The sequence below is a fragment of the Nanorana parkeri genome, unplaced genomic scaffold (assembly GCF_000935625.1).
Source record: "Nanorana parkeri isolate BGI_ZX_2015 unplaced genomic scaffold, ASM93562v1 scaffold262, whole genome shotgun sequence".
In the NCBI taxonomy this organism is placed as follows: Eukaryota; Metazoa; Chordata; class Amphibia; order Anura; family Dicroglossidae; genus Nanorana; species Nanorana parkeri.
In genome coordinates this window covers 697,058-716,355 of record NW_017306530.1, presented here as the reverse complement: position 1 = coordinate 716,355, position 19,298 = coordinate 697,058, and the positions used below count along the sequence as shown (strand labels likewise).

Sequence of the window (19,298 nt, the reverse complement as noted above, 5' to 3'; positions counted from 1 at the left end):
TTTGTCAAATCAGTAAATCAAACATGAACACTGATGTGATATGCTGCACTGCTACATGTATTATTAATATTTCATAACTACCTTGCTTGAGGTGTTAAGTAACTGATTAGCTCTTTGGTGAATGGGTATTCATATTACAACATGTGAAAGGATTATCTTACGTCTTTGGCCTGCTTCATTGTCTTCTCCGGGTTCCTTAAAGCAGTCGCCTGTAATAGAAAAATGGAAATATCTTTGTGAAGCAACAAAGTCGGTGAAAAACACCCAAATGAGATATGAGAAGCTATTATTATAAAATATCTTGTTTTACCCTAGTACATGAAAATATGTTTCTAATTACATTTTAATTCAATAAATCTAGATGCTGATTATGAGCTATGCCTTTAATACATGTTTAATACACTACTAAGAATTGTACTGACAGAAATATGGAAGCTGCCCTACTTCTGAAAGTGCTAAGTGGCTGGGTATCCCTAGTGTCTGTACTTTCTGATGGTTCAGGTCTGCGGTTCAGAAAGTATTAAGGCCATTGGATCAGCATGATAGCCAGGGAACTAGCATTTTCAGAAAGATTAGTCAGAAATAGTCAGAAATATTTCCTCAGCAAAGGTTTTCAGGCCCGTTCACACTACCTGAAATGCTATGTTTTAGCGGGTGGGCTAGTGGGATGTGGCCGCTTTGACAGTGTGTGTGTGGGCCACCTTTTGCCACCTTTTGCCTTCAATACTGCGGTGATTCTTCTTGGCATTGACTCCACGAGATGTTGAAAGGTGATGCAAGGAATCTGACACCATGCCTGATGAAAGCACTGTCCAGTTCTGTGAGATTTGATGGTTGTGGAACCAGCTGCCTGATGGCTCTTTCAACTTCGTCCCACAAATGCTCAACTGGATTGAGATCTGGTGATTGTGGGAGCCACCTAAGCAAGGTAAATTCTCCATCATGTCCTTGAAACCACTCCTGCACAATACGAGCACCGTGGCAGGGCGCATTGTCTTGTTGGAAGAAGCCATCTCCATTGGGATACGCCATCAACATGATAGGATGAACTTGATCAGCAATGATACACTATGTTGTGCTATTCAGATGTTGTTCCACACGAATTAAAGGGCCCAAATCATGCCAGGAAAACATGCCCCAAACCATAGCACTGCCCCCACCAGCTTGAAGGGTTGTACTCATGCATGTGGGGTGCATGCTTTCATGCTGTTCCCTGCCAAATTCTCACTCTGCCATCTGCATGACAACTGGAAACGTGATTCATCGGACCACATGACTTTTTTCCAATGCTCGACTGTCCAATCCTTGTGTTCCTGTGCGAATTGGAGACGTTTTATCTTGTTAACTGCAGACAGCAAAGGTGTTCGAACAGGCCTTCGACTTCCATATCCCATATGATGCAGTGTACGGCGAACACTGCGTTCAGAGATCATTTGAGAGGATCCCTGATTAAGATCTGCAGTAATTTGATGCACTGTTGCCCTTCTGTTGTCTTGTACCAGTCTTGCCACTCTCAGTTCTGCCCTAACATTGACTAGTCGCTGACGGCCACAATTCGCACGTTCAGACACAGATTTTCGGCTGACAGTCCAGTCTTTAAACACTTTAACAACAGCTGCTCTTGAATATTTAACGGATTCTGCTGTTTTGCTGATACTCGCTCCATGGCTCCGAGCGCCAACAATCATCCCACGTTCAAAGGCTGTTAAATCGCGTTGTTTACCCATACCTTCAGAAAAAAATAACTTCTACTGTCATGGTAAACAACCTGCTTCCCTGTTTATGATGGTCTGGCCCTCTAGCAACTTCAGCACAAAATTATAGCTAATTTGCCTACAAACGTCAGGTGCTCATAATAATCTGGCCACTCAGTGTATGTGTGAACAGGCCCTTACTTACAATTGTGCATTGATATTGAAAATATTTCTGATCATGCCAAAAACTGTCTTTTATTTAAGGATAGTGATCATATGAAGCCATTTATTATCACATGGTTCTTTGGCTCATTTTTGAATCATAATGATAACAGACCAAATGATGCACACTACTGCATTACCACTTGTTTCCAGCAGATGGTGTGATGCAGACAAGTTCACAAAGCATTCATGTGCATTTGACACTTGAAGACCCTTGTCAGGCCTACTTTAACTTTACACTGCTTGCTAATTACCTGTTGTACATGGGGAGTGAAAGAGTTTCTTTTTGTTTAACTGATTTGTATCCAAAATTAATAAATACAAAGATAGACACTGCAATACAACGAAGAAAGAATCTAGTAATTGAGTGTTTGTAAATGTGTGGAAAAGACTGCAGCACTGAGCAGTGAGTTTACAAAATAGTAGCATATTGTAACAGCATTCTAAGAGGCAAATAAATGTGTGCATTCTTGGGCGCTCTTTGATATATGCATATTACAGAACCAAGGTTTTGCAGCTGGACTGATGTGCAGATACTGGGAGATTTCTTCTTTATTATGGAGCTGGAAGCTAATTAAGCATAACTGGACGACAGATATGCTTGAAGCTGTCCTTAGACAAGATCAGGCTTGATGGATAAATTGTGTAGCATTGACATTTAGGCACCTTAATTGATATCAAAGAACTTTTAAAAATTGAAGGCAGATCAGGTTAGTCAAGAGTGTACCTGGAGTGACATATGTGTCAAGGATACCCTCCAGTGGCGTAACAATAGCCATAGCGGCCCATGCGGCTGCTATGGGGCCTGGGGGTGGAAGGGGACCCCAATAAGGATTGCAGAAGTTGCTACTGACATTATTAATCAAGAAGACCTGACATCAGATGTACAGGGGGGGACTATGCAGGCAGCTCTCCTGCTACCTGACTTTAATATCATTGACAGTAGGGAGGTTGCGGGGGGACCCCATCAAAATTTTGCTATGTGGCCCCATGATCTGCGGTTACGCCCCTGGTGCCCTCCACTTCTCTTTGCTCAGCTGTCCATTTTATGTTAGCCTCCCTTAGGTTATATACTGTCTCCTGCACTTTTGCCACAAATATTTTACAATAAAAAGGTTACACATAAGTGCAGCTTCAGCAAATGCATAAACCTAGAATTTTGGACATATAGTTCTTACCTGGTAAACCTTGAAGTCCTGGAATTCCTGGTGATCCATTTCGTCCTGGCTCTCCAGTAGCCCCACGTACACCCTGTGGCCCTGGGAATCCTAAACCTGGTAGCCCAGGCTCACCTCGAACTCCTTCGCGGCCTGGAGGGCCTGGAAATCCAACGTCGCCAATTAATCCTTTTGCAGCATCACCCTGTAACAAAAATAGCTTATGTCAGATTAATCTTGCTGCACACAGAAATGTATCTTACGCCCTTCATGGTTTATGGTTAATTCATATCTCCTTGACTACAGCAGATTTTGCAATTTTGCAGTGTAGATTCGACTACTACTAACTTTTTTTTTTTTTTTTACTGACGACAGGTTTGTCTTTCTGTTGAAAACCTACCAAACATTTAAGTTTATTATTCAGACAAATACTGAATAAAATGTGATAAATATAAAATTTCTCCCTTTTCAGAAGATTTGCAAACATTTTTGCTGCTCAAATACAGCACAAACACATTATACTGTACATCCCTATGGAAGGGATACCAAATATGTGTATGATATACACATTTTCTGTTTAGTATTTGGCCTCACAATATTTCTATTTGCAAAGCATATTTACATGCTCAGAAAGGATCTATGCTGCAAAGTAATTGTGAATACCCTTCATTTACAGTAGCAGGCAACCAAAAGCTTTCATGTATTGTTTAAATGAATGTACCAACTACACTATATTTTTATGGTAAATGTATATTCAAAATAAGATGAATATTTACAAACACTTTAGGACCTGCAAAACCCCTACTATTTACATCCGAAGACTATAGTGATTCAATGTAAACATCATTCTCATGTATTGAGCATTACTCAGCACACAAACCAATACATCCCAGACAGCTACTACTATTAATTAAAATAAATCCCTAATAAAAACACCATGTCTGCCACTACCCCAACAGGGACAAAGGTAAAAAGCTTGAGAGTACACAATGCAATTATTTGCAGTAGACAGGTAACCAACCAAAAAATGATTATGATTCCCTATTTATGCCCACCTGACAAACATTGCACTGAAATATTTATCAGTGCAGTGTTCCTTGGTATAGTCATATACTGTTTTATATATGGGGGATACATCCCCATCCTCCCTCAATAAGATACTAGATGTTATATCTGTACTGTCAACTTAATAAATATCCAGGACTATTCAGAGCCAATCAAAACTGGCTCCTATATTTTAGAAAATTAGACAATCAGTGAGATAGATTCTGGTGAATGTCCATAACAATATCAGCTGCAACAAATGGTAAACACAATTCAATATACAAAGCCTCATCTCCAAACGGTAAAGATAATGTAACATTAAGATGACCTTCTCTGATTTACAAAGTTCAAAAATTCAATGCTAGACATCTAGCATTATACTGCAAGCTTATAAAGTTGAAAAACTACTATTAATAGGATGCAGGATAAGGTTCATAAGTTGCGGTTGTCCTCGTTCCTTCCGTACTAAATGTTACTTCTGAACATATAAATTTAAATATGTTTAGAAGGCCAATACTGCAGGTGTCACTCTTTGAGGGTTGAACTATAAAAGTTGCTGCACAGTAGTTGAGCCAATCACTCGGTATATCAGGATTTCCTGCTACAGGTGAAAGAATCAATTATATAGTGCTTTTCCCATACACTTTGCTACTCCATATGTGTAAAGTTTCACGATGTCACCACTAGTCATACATCCACATAAGTCTTTTCCAATGTTACAAGGATCAATAATTGTATCCAGCAAGATCGTTCACAGGTGTTCATATATAAAATCAACCAGGTAGATGTACCATAAATTGAGGATCACTTAGTTCCCAGTTAAGATATTTTTTTTTTATGAGTGCTGCAATAATGATGTTTTCCAAAAAGTATCCATACAGTTTCTGTGTTGTACTGCACTTAATACAGTGCCACCTAGTGGTTACAGCTCATCAGGTGAAATAGAGGATACACAGAGCATTAAAGATCTCCAGGAAACAAAATTATAAACCCTTGCAGTAGGGCTACCCTAGCACTGCAAGGGTTAAGTGCTCACCAGATCATCCGAGCTGGCTTGTTCTTAGACCAGTGCCTAGAATGACTCTCCTCTGCTGCAGTGGTCTAAGGATCCTGGTGTCATCACACTCTATACGCTGTGCATAGACTGTGTATAGATGTGAGCACTCCAAGGAGCAGTCCATCTGTGCAGTGGAGGAGGAGACACGCTTCAGTGATCACAGGGAGCTGGCTCGGATGGTCTGGTAAGTATAACTTTTTTTTTAGCACCTAAACAAAAGCGAGTACTTAACCCTTGGGTAGTGGGTAGCCACACTGCAAGGTTAATAATAGTGCTGGTGTTCATATATTTTTAAATATTGTATATCCTATATTAAAAGATAAACCTAGTTTTCTCTACATCTGTTGTCTTCAAATTATATTTTGTTTTCTTTGCAGTTGTTTTATTATACAAATTCACCTTAGAATATGATAAACTTTTGCTGCATAGAAAATGGCCTCATTTGCATGTTATTCATTGTCATACGAAGTCTCCATCCTTCATCAGAGCACTTTCATGCTGGGAGACACTTTGGCTATGTCCAGGACAGAGGTTGCTAGTAACAGCTCAATTCTGGCAGCAGGAATTCTGATAGTAAGCTAGGCAACACATCTACAGCCTTTTTTGGGAGAGTCAGGCAGATTAGACCATGGACCATAGATCTATGGCCATGGTTATTAATGGTTATTAAGGGGTTGAAATAAAACAGCATGCTTTTAATGTTTATATTACATTTATATGATTCGCCATAATAGCTATGAGGCCTTGCATTCTCTATTTATGCATTGTCACTGTCGACTGTGAAACAGATGCTGTTCCTTCTTTCTACCCTTATTCAGGCTGATTACAATGCTCTCCATGCATATAAAAGGCATAAACACTTCATAAATTATATCAAACACTTAAAGAGTAAAAAAACAAAACAAAACATGAGACATAGCTCTTGTAAACGAAATTGATTCCTTTTTACTCAGATCCTGTCATCTATTCTCATTTATATTGTTAGCCAAAGCTGAAAAAGCAGAATTCACTCTTCTCAGTCTTCATAAGGATTAGGGATGACCTGAGAATCGGACTGCACTCGGTCCCAACTTGAGCTTCTCTGAACTAAGATGGATGCTCCTTCCGCTTCCGCCCAATCAGCTGCAGCTGGGGAATTTCCTGCCTGCAGCTGCACATAGGCAAAAGGGTGGGATGCAGTGATGTCATTGCCCCTATATGGCACCATGGCTATATTAGGTACATAAGATAAAGAATATATATTAGGAGAAAGACATCCCGCCTCTCTGTTTATGGTCAGCTGAAGGGTGGAGAATGTCCCAACTCGCAGCTGATTGGGCGGAAGGCCCATGTAGCATCCATTTTCAGAGAACCTCAGGTTCGGTCAAAACCTGAGCTCATCACTAATAAGGATCTTTGTTTAAGCCATGTGACTAGAATTTGCAAATGTCATTTGACTCAACTGAAAATAAGCATCCTTATTCTGATATGTTTGCTTTGTGAATTTCGCCTTTTATCTTTTTGCCACAGGGTGGCCAGTGCAGGGAAAGTGCTTGTTATCAGGTCCACATTTAATGCACATATTACTGCTTTTTACTGTTGATCATAGAAATCTACTTACAGGAAGACCTGGGGAGCCAGGGATACCAAAAGCTCCATCCTTTCCTGGATATCCTTCAAAACCTGCTGCACCCGGGGAGCCAGAGGTTCCTCGTTCACCTTTTGCACCTTTAGATACAATAGACCAATAATTACTTTTGAAAGGTAATTTGTAATGAGGTTATGAGTTTCATTTTTGAAAACTCGATATTGTTTGACATCAAAAATAATTTTTGTTACATACTTATGGAAAAAAGACTATATATTCCTTTTATAGGTGTTGAGACAATCTGACTACACAATATTAATTTGTGATTTTACCTGATGTTGATTGTTAGTGTAATGGAAGGAGATTTCGTTCACACACAAGAGCCTGCCCTGTCCTTTCAGGACAATATGACATAGCAGTGCCATTTGCTGACGTGAACTCTAAAAGTCTGTTCACTCTGCATGAGTTGCCATGCTTTTGCCTAATTTTCCAATGCAGAAAAATGCACAGACAAGAGAATATGTTGTTTTCAATAGGACCTGTTCACACCAAAGGACCTGTTTACTTCAGTACATTGCAATTAGAAAATGTTCTGTATGCTTAGATTAAAGTGATTTAATAAGTCAAACCCTTAGTGCGGTACAACAAGCAAGTAAGAAGGCAACACTTTCTACCGCTTCTCAATTAATCTCGCCATACATGTCAATGAGAATGCAAAAGCAGCTTGAAACAGATTGATGCATCTTAAAAGTTCAGAAGAGGGCGACTTTAGGTCAAAGTCACCTGTCAATGAACTCTGAATGATCTCAGTAGCTTCTCAAACTGATGATAAATGCAAGTGGAATGCACCCTAAAGCAAACTGCATCTGTCCATTGGGCCAGCCTCAAAGCCTGCTGACATAGGCCTTTATTTTCTTCAAATGTTCCACAGCATGCCACTCTAGCATTCAGTAACTGCCCCGTTATAATCAGAATTTCAGATTGGCACTTTAATAAATAAAACCATCTTCTTAAATATAGTTCTGTTAGCAGAAGTTCAGAAGCATGTATAAAAGCTACCTGGAAAACTCCAACATTTCAGAGTGCTTTGTTTCTTTATAAAGTGCACCTAGTAATGGACAAAGAAAGGAAAATATATTGATGAAGAATCAGAACACTCTGAAATGTTGCAGTCCACCAGTCATCATTTGCACATGTGCCCCATGGGAACTTTTAAAGCGCTATAACAAAGAGAATGGTCCATGTTATAATGCTGTATTGCCTGAAGTAAGGATAAGAGGATGTTGACCCAAAGACTGACACGTAGTCCCCTTTCATGTGGGATCTGGCTTCCAATACACTAACATGGGTCTTGTAATGTCAGTTTTTTCCTCCATCAAGGAGGAGATGTGTGCACAGTTCAATAAACGTACCAGCCCATCGCACCCCTGATCAGATAAAACCCAAAGTGTAGGGTGGGTGCTTAAAAACACCTGCCTGGCACCCAGAACTGCATATCCCAGGTGTCGGGAGATATAAACCTTGCACCCCTGCAATTATCAATGTATGATGCCCTATGGGTTTAAATAGCAACCAGTTTCTTAAACCTGGTTTGAGTCGGTAGCACTGAACATGTTTAAAGTAAACCTGTCCTGGCCTAAAAGCGGGGAGGAGAGACCTGTCAGGAGACCGAGCGGGGTAGTGCAGGTATTGGAGCCCTACCAGGAGGCCAAGTGGGACAGTGTGAGGAGAGCTATTCATGACTGGGTTGAAAGTAAATATTTACTATCTCCAGATTGTGAATGAACAGGAAGCCTCTGTACTGAGAGATTCCTGTTCATTGAGTGTTGGGGCTGCGGAAAAAGAGATTGAGAGCTGCAGAAAAAAAGATTGAGGACCCTGTGTACTCAATCTCTTTTTCTATTTTAAAAAGCCCGTAACAGTAAAGTAAAAAAAAACCCATAAAGACAAAATAACTAAACAATAATTTTTTTTTTTTTTAAAAGGTTGGAAACAAAAGTCATTTTTGGTTTTGGCCTGATGAATATTTAAAATTTCAGTTTCGGTTTAAAAATGTTTATTCCTGTGCATCCCCAGTTAATATATTACTTAATCATATTTAATATATTAAATATAATGAAAAAGTTGACTACGAATTAAAGTGCACCCAAACACTGCAGGTAGGTAAACTGCAATTACACTTATATTGTAGCCCTCCTGCCTCCATTTTCCAATGTCAGTCCTATATTTACATGGTGAGTATAAGACTGGCAGGGAAGGCTTTTAGTGGGCCGGATTACAATATAAATGGAACTACACCAAATTATCAGAAAGTTTAATACTCTTTCTATTTTTATTTTGAAAAATAAATCATACCAGAAGGTGTATTCACAAACACTTCCTTTCCTAGGGTGACAACACATACTCAGTTTAGCTGCAGTAATGTCACCCTTTCCTCAGTGCTCCCAGCTGCAACAAAGCACAGAGGGCCGTACACATACAAACTAGGTATTCTATTGCAAAAGTTTAGTTCTACTTTAATTTTGTTATCAATAACTGTTAACATGAAACATAATGTTGAATATGGCCAGTTAATGCTCAGTTGAAGCCAACTTAAAATAGGGGAGAACCTGGTAACTTTCTTTTCCAAGCTTTAGTTTCACAGTATCGTTCTTAACAGTGAAATTGTTTCACTCAGAACTGTCTGCAAATCCACAGAATAGGCTGCACAGAAGTATTGCTGGTCTCTATGTAAGTGTGGCCATGCGTGTATTTTAGTTTTGTGCTGCCCTAGGCAAAACTAAACCCGAGCACCCCCCCATCCCTAATCTAAATTAGTCCCACCCCTTCCTGTTTAAGGCATTTTGCATAACCTGTCAGTCGCGGGATACAGCGTGCACGGTTCTAACAGGTTGCGCTATCAACGTAGCGGGACGCTCTAGTTCTACCTTTGCAATAGCCACTTTCTCCATTCCTGGCTTGATGGGCTCCCTAGTTCTGCAGCTACAATAACCATTCTCTCCTGCCCTGCCATGCTGTGCTAGTCTCTAGTTCTGCAGCTGCAACACCGATCTTCTGCCTTCATATGCTGAGCCCTTTAATTCTGCAGTTACCAATCTTCTGCCTCGGCCGCTGGGCTCTGTAGCTTGCCCCGCTCTAGAGACATAACCCTGCACAGAGTTTATAGGCTGCACTTCCCCGGACTCACCACCACAGAGGTGCCGATGAGCACGATGACATCTGGATCTCAGCCCTAGGGTCCTGCGGAAGCTCCTCCGCTGCCTGAAGTCAGAGATTTGGGTGCTGGTTTCTCAGGGAGTTCCGGCGCATGAACAGCCAGTGCATCTGGACGAAGGTCATACACACACCATTTAATTGCACAGCACCTTGACCAGGAAGAGGGAGGAGCTGCAGCCGGCATATATGTTGGAGTAGGCGTCATAGGTGGACACTTTGGTCCCCCAGTCAAAGAAGCACCAGGTCCAGGAGTACTGGCAGTCATTTATGAATAATTTATAATATAATTTATTTTTTCCCCCTACCTAACTGGTTACACCCCTGAGTGCGGCAGTGGTCTGACTACAACACACCAATCAACAATGCATGCTGAGGAGGGGATTTGCGGCCAGGGCTGGGAGTAACAACAGCACTGAAAGGAATGACACAAGGCAATTGGAGCATGTAGAACAATGTTACAAGCTTATGGCCTATTTCGAAGTTGGCTTCAATTGGGGTTTGGGTTTGTTTACCTGTCCACCAACTGTAGAGATAGATGAACAGATGTGCCACACCATAGTTATACACATAAAACAATGCACAAACTTTCTACCTGGTAGCTGGATTACTCCAGAAAATGCAGGAAAGCTCTGATCTGAAAGAGCCAATCTGCAAGAACTGATAACATGGTGAGCTGCTGTTGGAAGTACCATCTACATGTTTACAATAACAGTAATAGTAGGCATGATGGTTTAACAGTCTTGTCCTTTTTTGTATGATGGATGCTGGTGACATAACAGCACCACCACCATGTTTCTAATAACAGAAAAATATGGGGAAGAATGCAAAGGTACAGGCCATGATAGTTGACCAGTATTATACTTTTGCAGGATAATCAGTATGCCACACAACCTTCAGGTTTCTAGTAACAGAAGATTATGGGAATCAGTAACAAATCAGCAGTAGCCTTGAGAGTTCAGCAGCTCTAACTTTCTATGCCACAGTCATGTCTAGGAAAAATGTGTGATATTTTTTATATGGCACTGTAGCTTCAATAATACCACTTTATCAGCACTGCATGGCTATGCAGTCTTGCAATGTCTAAGCATATGCTGCACTTAAGAAAATTATCTGACCCTCTCATGGCTGCTCCTCAAATGCATTAAGAGTAGCCTAGGGAGTATTGTCCTAATTGTCCTTTCTGACTTCCTATATGCATGTGCTAGTGGAGTTTATATATGATTGAGTTCCAATTAACATTTATTATTAAAAACTGAGTGTGTGTATGAATCACATTGTTATGTTTAAAGTGTTGGTATATGTGGAACATATGACAAGAGGATTAAATGGCTATAAATAGTCACTGCTCAGAAGGGAGATTTACAGAGAATTTTAAAAGAAGGAATTACCTTTTTCGCTAATGTACACTGTGTCTCCTTTGTCTCCCACAGGTCCAGAAAGACCATCAACGCCTCGAATCCCCTTAAATTTAAGCACACAATATCACTCATTTACAAAAACGCTACAAAAAGATATGATAAAGTGATCTACTTTTCATTACATGACATGCAGATTGATATTTTGCTTCCTACACAACCAACATTGTACTGCCACATTGTCAAGAAATAGCAAACATAAGCAAAACTTTGTCATATAAATATTTTAAAAATATGGTTAAAAGATTTCCAGCAAATGGCATCCCACAGATTTCAACTACTATGATGAATGCATTTCAAAAACTACTGTGCCAACAGCAAGAATAGGGGATGCTAATGTATAGTATGGCTAGACCTCAGCATTCTTAAACCGGACCTTCCCCTCCCCAAACCTAAAAAGCACAGGTGCATGCAGCTCTGCATGTTGTAAACACATTCCAGTCATAGGTAGAATAAACATTACTTGTGTGCTCAAAACTAAATGTATTTTACTTCCTACTTTTCAGAGGCACTGGTGATGTAGGCTGTGTGGAAGGCTGTGTGGAAGGCTGTGTCACCAATGCCTTCCAGGGAGAACTTGTTTGCAAACCTCAAAATCTTGTGAGATCCTTGTTTTTTTTTTCTGCACATGTATGAACAATAACAAGCTGCATGCGTTTTGTGAGATCTGACCGCCGTCATGGGTGGGCCGGCACAGAAACAAGGCAGAAAAAGACAGTCACCACTGACATATATTTTTTGAATGACAGAGCACATTTCTGACCAAACGGGGAAAGATACATGGGATTGGGAAAAATCAACAATAAAGAGGCAATACACATAAATACAAACACACACACGGTGAACTGGATGGACCTTAGTCCTTATACAACCTCACCTACTATGTTATTAACAATAAGTGAGTTTATATGTTTTCCTATAATCATTTCATTGGTGTTTGCAGTTAATTAAAGAGGAGGGAAAGGTGCACTTTAATCAGTTGTTACCACCGGAAGATAAAAATGGAATTCCAGGCAAAACATTTTTTGAGCTTTGGATAGAGGGTTAAAACATTGGCATGGTTTTAGTACTGTCCATGTCCCCACTGGGGAGATCTTTCCTCACTGTCTCTGTGAGTGGGGAAATTTCCTAAAGGAAGACAAAGACATCTATAACAACCTGACAGTTTTTGTGTACCTCAGCCACTACACCCACACCCTGACTGGAGCTTATAAAGATAACAGAGTTTGCTTTGTGATACCAAGCAGCCTACTATCACCATATATGGTGCTAGTGGGAGCAAGCTCATCTTCGGTTCATTTTGGTAGCCATACTTAACACTGAGTATATATTTGTTTCACTTTGCAAACATAACTATAAATGTAAGATATTCATTTAACTGACACATGTAATAAATTCTACACTTGGTCCCCTGATGGGACAATTCAGTTGACAGCTTTTTCAAAATACGCATACATCTTTGGAACTGACTTTGGTTGACATTTATTTACACAACCATTATTATTCAACTGTATAAGCTTGATTTGGAAGTATCAGATGATGTAACATCAAACGTAATGTCTCACCTTAATACCAGGAGCCCCTGGAAGACCAGGGCCTCCTACGTCTCCTCTTTCACCTTTAGGCCCAGGTTCACCAGAAAAGCCAGGAAAGCCTATGGGCCCTGGTTCCCCAGCAGGCCCCTTTGTAGCTTCATCACTGCCAGGACATTTACATTCTCCTTCTTCACCTGGAATATTATTAAAGTGTAAAGGCAAGGAGCACACAGAAATCAGTAATACACAATATTATCAAGTGTGAACACATAAAGTATTTTTTTATTTTGGATGGCTATGTATGGTTAAAGCCCCTGTAATTTGTTTTTGTCATCTGTGTCCAATTTGGGAGATTTTCCTTCACTTCCTGTCCCATAGACCCAACAGAAAGGAAAGGAAGTGAAAGGAGATCTTTCCAAAGTGCGGGAAATCCCTTCATAGAGAGTTGGACAGTTGTCAACTGAACAAAATTCCCCGTTGGAAGGTTCCTTTCTAATCCTTTTCTGGTATCAACTCAAAAATTAGGATTTGCTCTTACTTTCAGTCCTGGTGACTTACTTTCAGTCCTGGTCTCCAAAACAAATAGAGAAATAGAATCTCCCTAACAGGGACACAAGCAGCAAAAAAAAAAAGGCTTTGTTTTATATACACTATAACTTTCATATATGACAGTTGCAATGCTGTGCAGGGTTGGCATCAATCTTAGGGCCTGTGCCAATTAACTTTTATTTAAGTGGGTTTTGCATTTCCATACCAGCCTATAGGAATGCAAAAATTGCATGAAGCAGGTAAAATGAAGGTCAAACGAAAGCCAATTGAGAATGCATCTGTTAATGAATTCTTGAATTGTAGTTCTCTATAGCTGTTGGTAGTAATTATTGCTGGGATTTATAGTCCGCTATAGCTGATGGTATTCTGCATTGTTGTGTAATGTATTGCTTGGAATTGTAGTTCTCTATAGCCAATGCCATTCTGCAATGCTGTACAATGTATTTCTGAGTTAGTGGCAGAACTACCAGTGGCGCAGCAGTCATTCACGCGCACAGCCCTGACGTGGCATCCCTCCACTACCAGTGTGCTTTACATTTCCTAAACCGATAAATACATTCACACTACTGTTACAAGGGTGGCAAAGGTGGCAGACAGGGGCATCCGGGGAAGAGGCAGAGCGGGAGGAGGGCCAAGTTGCCGCACTATGGGCCTCTGGGTTGTAATTGCCCCCAGGGTTAAAAGTTGCCAGTCAGCCCCTGGTTCAAACTGATGCCATTGACACACATCTAAAGCCTGTCAACCCATCAGCACATCAAAGTGTTTTAAAAGATAGCTTTGTATTGTTTCACAGACTATCTTGTGTATACTTGTGGATGTTTCTAGATGACACACTTATGATAGCCCATAAAAGCCCATCAAAGCCCATAATAACAAACATGTCAAACTAATATTTTTTTATATTTACATTACACCTCTACAGGGCAGAAAATGAGGATACTTCTCTAAGAGCCCTTTTCTACTATATCCAAAACGAAGAAAACAAGTTTGGGCTCAACAACACTCTAATTATAACACTGATCTAAATATAAAAATCACCTTTATGTCCTTTTGAACCAGCAAAGCCAGGATATCCATCTGATCCATCATCTCCTGGAGATCCTTTAGCACCTTTTCTTCCAATGCGTCCACCTAAAAAGGCAATATGAACATGTGATGGAAGCTGAGTGCTGCAATTTGAATGCAAAAATACTTTAATTTATATAATTAGTCTTATTTCTAAACTAAAGGAAATGAAGGTGGGTGAAACTGGCACATTGCCTTGGGCCATATCAAATAAAATCTCAAGAAATTAGAGAGGAACAAACAGAGAAGAAAGGGAAAGAGAGACTGCTGATAAGAAAATATGTTATAGGTCCCACTTATATTTGTGGAAACATTTTTAAGCTATGCAAGAAACCTGTGCTGACGCAAACATGGTGGCTGCCACTGCTGACCTACTTGTGAAAATGCTAGTTCCTTGTTGACCCTCTGATATCAGTACAAGTATATAGCAGGACACTGAAAAGTCAGAACTCCTGACTCCTGTGTATACTAGTTCCAATTCAGTGCTTCTGAAAGTATTGAAACCAGTTGATTGCCATGACTTCCAGGCATTTTCACAGAATTCTCTGTGTAACATCCAACAATTAAAATTAGGGATGCACCATCATATCGGCCGCGGAAACATATCGGTCGAAAATGGCAGTCAGCCTCCGGTGACAGCTGTCAAGATGGAGAGCGTGTGCGAACACTCAGTGATCAGTGATCGCTGAGTGTTTGTAGATAATTGAGGGCAGAGTATGTTTTCTTTTTCCTCAATTATGAATGAATGGGAAGTGATCTACATCACCTCCTGTTGATGCATGATTGTAGATATAGTAAACATACTATATCCACATGTTATGAATGAACAGGAACACTCAGCATATAGGATTCCTGTTCATTTATAACAGGGGCTGCAGAAAAAGAGATTAAGGACTCAATCTCTTTTTCTATTTTAAAAGGGAAATATCAGGGGTCTGTTTAGACCCCTAATATTTCCCCGAAGCCCCCAACAATTAAGTAGAAAAAATATTTAATAAAAATGAATAAATAAAATATAAAACAATTAAAAAGTTTCTAAAAAAATAAATAAAAATAAAATATTTTTAAAAATTTGAGAAAGTTAGAATAAAAAACGTTTTCGGTTTTGGCCTGACATTTTTTTTCATTTCGGTTTAGTTTTTTGAATTTTCATTTCGGTGCACCTCTAATTAAAATGTAAAGTAATTCACTTTTAGTAAGAAGTGCTTGGTTGCAAGTGTAGGTTCTTGTCTTTCTTGTGACTTAAACACACTGAAGCAACTGCTAATTACCTGGATACCCTGGTACACCAGGAGGTCCTCTTAGGCCAGGCTCTCCTGATTCTCCATCTCTCCCTTTTTGAAAGGCAGGAAATCCTGGGTTCCCTTGATATCCTTTTTGACCTCTTTCACCTTTCAAACCAGGAAATCCTGGAGGACCTGTACAAGAAAAAAATGTTTGGTCAGCAACTTAATAAGACAATGAAGAACACAATACAATAATGTCACATGCTAAATTACCTGGGAAAGGGCTGGGTGATCCCATCAAGCCTGGAAGGCCAGGACTTCCTTTCTCTCCAGTTTCTCCATCAAGACCAACGTTGCCAGGAAATCCTCTATCACCGTTTTCTCCTGTAAGCAGGCAACAGATTGATTCATTTTTATTACTAGAAATGTTGTTAGTTATGATCTGTTATTTATCTATGGCTTCCCTGCTATAATTCATGACTGTAATACTAGCCAGCTTATATTAAACAGATACTTTATTTAAAATGTATTTCAGTTCTTTTTTTATGTTTATACATTATGTGTCACCCCAATGGGGCATAGAAGTTTTAATGTTAGATAGAATTTATATAAATTGTCTCCCTAAACCATTTTTCCTAGCTATTCCATGGTTAGTTATATGCTGCCATCTAGTGGCCTTTTTTTTGGTAATGCACTTGTTTTCCAGGTTCCTTTCCCTGATCTATGACACATTTCTTTGTATGTAATGCTCCTCCCTTCTTCTTAAGTATAGTACTTCCTGTGTCATGGATGCAGCTAACAGGCCACATGTAACAGGGACACATGTATTCTACATAGTACGCTACGAAAGTATCGTCTTTTGACCGCATAATACCGCAACCATTCATCAGCTGTATCCTGTTGTCTGATGTACAGAATAAAGCAACCTTTGTGGATGAAAAGGTATTGGTGAGTTCAGCTATCTGACAAGGATTGTCCTCATTGATTGTATCCGCTTATACAGGCCAGGCATAGAGGTCTCAGCAAGGGATAAGTCACTAGCACAACAATCGGAGTCAGAATACATTAGTTTTTGTTTTATATCTGCTTTTTACTATCTAGTTAATAAATGTAGTTAATAAAGTAGTTAATAAATGTCAAAGGATTTCTTCAGCCATACATGTTAGCTAAAGAGACAGTACAGCTGCCTGCCTTTTGTTTCACTTTCTCTGACCAAATCTTCAGAATGAGCTGTTAAGGGACATGTGGCTGCTTTGTCTCATTCACTTGTGTGTTTGCATTTCATCTTTAGCTACTGACCTCTGTAAACACCAGGCTTTACAGAAGAACTGGAGCCTGGAGAAAGTGAAAAGGAGACTAAAACTCCACATGCTGGCTCAAAGGAAGAATGCATCAAGATCAAACAAAATATTTATATACATTATTTCATATTTACCTGATTAAAAAAAAAAAAAAGATTTTATTCTCTTAGTCCTGGCCATAATAAACAAACTGCCATACATTGCCTTCAAGCACATTTTGTGGTGCAGTACAAAACCTTATTGACATACAGTGCAATGCTGACACTGAGTAAATGTTTTCACTAAATATTTGTATAATGTTTATTACACAAGCTTGTTTGTATTTAGGGGCGTTTAAATGCAAGTTCATCTTTATGTCCTTGATTTAGAACAAATGAAGCTGATTCACTAAAGGAATTGAGAATCTTTAGTTATTGTATGAATATTTATGTTAATTATCCATGTGAAAAGTAGATTCCTGTGCAGATGAATATTTGAAGCAAATGTCTACACATTTTTTGAGTAATGATTTCTAATCCCTTTAGTAAATAAGCCCTAATTTTTCAGTTAGATTCAGATACTACTTCTGTTCTCATAACTCGCTGTTTCATTTTTTCCAAAGAGATTTTATTAATGTAGATTCATAATAAAATAGGATACAATAACAGAGTATGAAAGCAGTATATACTGTAACAAGGTATCATCTGTCAATACATCAAAGAGTCAGGTTAAACCAAGTTAAAGGCTACATTGCGAGTACCAGGGTATAACCTTTTTAGGCGGGAACTTTGTGACAAGTGATACTGTGAGAAAATGTGTAAACTGCACAATAGAGGCAAGTAGGGCAATTTCCGCAGCACATAGCAGGAATGGTGATATTTGTTAACTTATAATAAACAGGATCTAAATGGGCCAAGACAGATGGGTGAAAAACGCACTAGGGTGGAGTATATATACTCTTAATGCCCGAGGGTATCACAGAAGGTAGTGGTAGTAAAGAAAATAGCAGGGTAGTAGAAGGGCAGTCAGTAGGAAAGGCAGGCAAAGCAGTATGAAAAGTGAGAGGAACGAGGTAAAAAGATAAGGGGAGGAACTGGGTCAACATGATAGAAAGAGAGAAAGGAAAGGAAGTTAATGCACTTCCGAGTCTAGACTCTCCATCTCCATTACAGAAGAGTGGACAGGAGTCTAAATTAGTAAAACCGCGTTAAGGATGACACCTAGCACCTTGGCATGGGGGGAGAGTTTGATAGTTGTGTTATAAATCTCAAGGGAAAAGTTGGGGGAAGGTGCACGGGCAGGAGGAAATATCATGTGCTCAGTTTTTAAAAGGTTGAGTTTTAAGAAGTGTTGTGACATCCAGACTGATATGTCATTTAGTAGATTAGTGAAACACAAGGACACTAGGGGGTGAGCTGTGGAGTAGAAATATATATTTGGGTGTCATCGGCATAGAGATGGTATTGGAAGCTATGTGAGGTTATTAAATGACTGAGGGAGGAGGTGATGAAAGAGCAGAGAAGAGGTCCAAGGACTGAGCCTTGAGGGACCCCTACAGAAATAGGAAGAGGAGGGGAGGAGCTAGATTTGTAGGTGACACTAAAGGAGCGCTCAGATAGGTAGTAGGAGAACCATGAGAGAGAGCAGAGTCTTGTAGGCCAAGTGAGTGGAGTTTTGTGAGGAGGAGCAGGTGGTCAACAGTGTCAAAAGCAGCAAGAGTAAGGAGCAGCGGCCATTGTTTTTAGCAGTTAGTAAGTCATTAGTGAGTTTTAGGAGGGTGGTTTCAGTGGAGTATGGGGGGCGAAAACTGAACTGTAAGGGGAAACCAGATTTCAGATATTTACTTTGTCAGAGATGTTATTGATATTTGTTCACTTTAAAAGGGATGAGGCAGTAAACCTATATAGGTGTAGATATGTAGGCATGTCATACTTATCGTTAGCATTAAATATTGTTACCTTTCCGTGCTGTAAGACTTGTAACATAGACTGGGGGCCCAGGAGCACCTCTTTCACCTTGTTCTCCCTAATTATTGTGCCACAGAAAAAGATATTTTATAATACAAATGACAGTAAAATACAAATACACTACAGACTTAAAGTAGTTCTCACTTTCAACAAGGCGACCATTTTGATCAGCTATTACTCTGCCACCTAAAAGCAGCTCTCAGGCTGCTAGAGGGAAACTTTACTTTTGGTTTAACCCTCTAATTAAAAGACAGCTATGGCAAGTGATTGATAAGAGCAGCATTTTTATATCAATATATATATA

General features: G+C 39.7%; 1 protein-coding gene across 1 annotated transcript in view; it reads right to left on the bottom strand.

Moving 5' to 3' along the window:
• The window catches only part of COL4A2 (collagen type IV alpha 2 chain), a 169,557-nt gene that overhangs the window by 31,371 nt on the left and 118,888 nt on the right, over positions 1 to 19,298 (bottom strand). The window contains exons 18-26 of the mRNA XM_018557002.1: positions 18,986 to 19,052; positions 16,021 to 16,131; positions 15,793 to 15,939; positions 14,495 to 14,587; positions 12,938 to 13,101; positions 11,346 to 11,418; positions 6,775 to 6,881; positions 3,095 to 3,278; positions 162 to 209 (exon numbers count right to left, since the gene is read on the bottom strand). Of these exons, the coding sequence (XP_018412504.1) occupies positions 162 to 209; positions 3,095 to 3,278; positions 6,775 to 6,881; positions 11,346 to 11,418; positions 12,938 to 13,101; positions 14,495 to 14,587; positions 15,793 to 15,939; positions 16,021 to 16,131; positions 18,986 to 19,052 (994 nt within the window). The remainder of the gene's footprint in view (positions 1 to 161; positions 210 to 3,094; positions 3,279 to 6,774; positions 6,882 to 11,345; positions 11,419 to 12,937; positions 13,102 to 14,494; positions 14,588 to 15,792; positions 15,940 to 16,020; positions 16,132 to 18,985; positions 19,053 to 19,298) is intronic.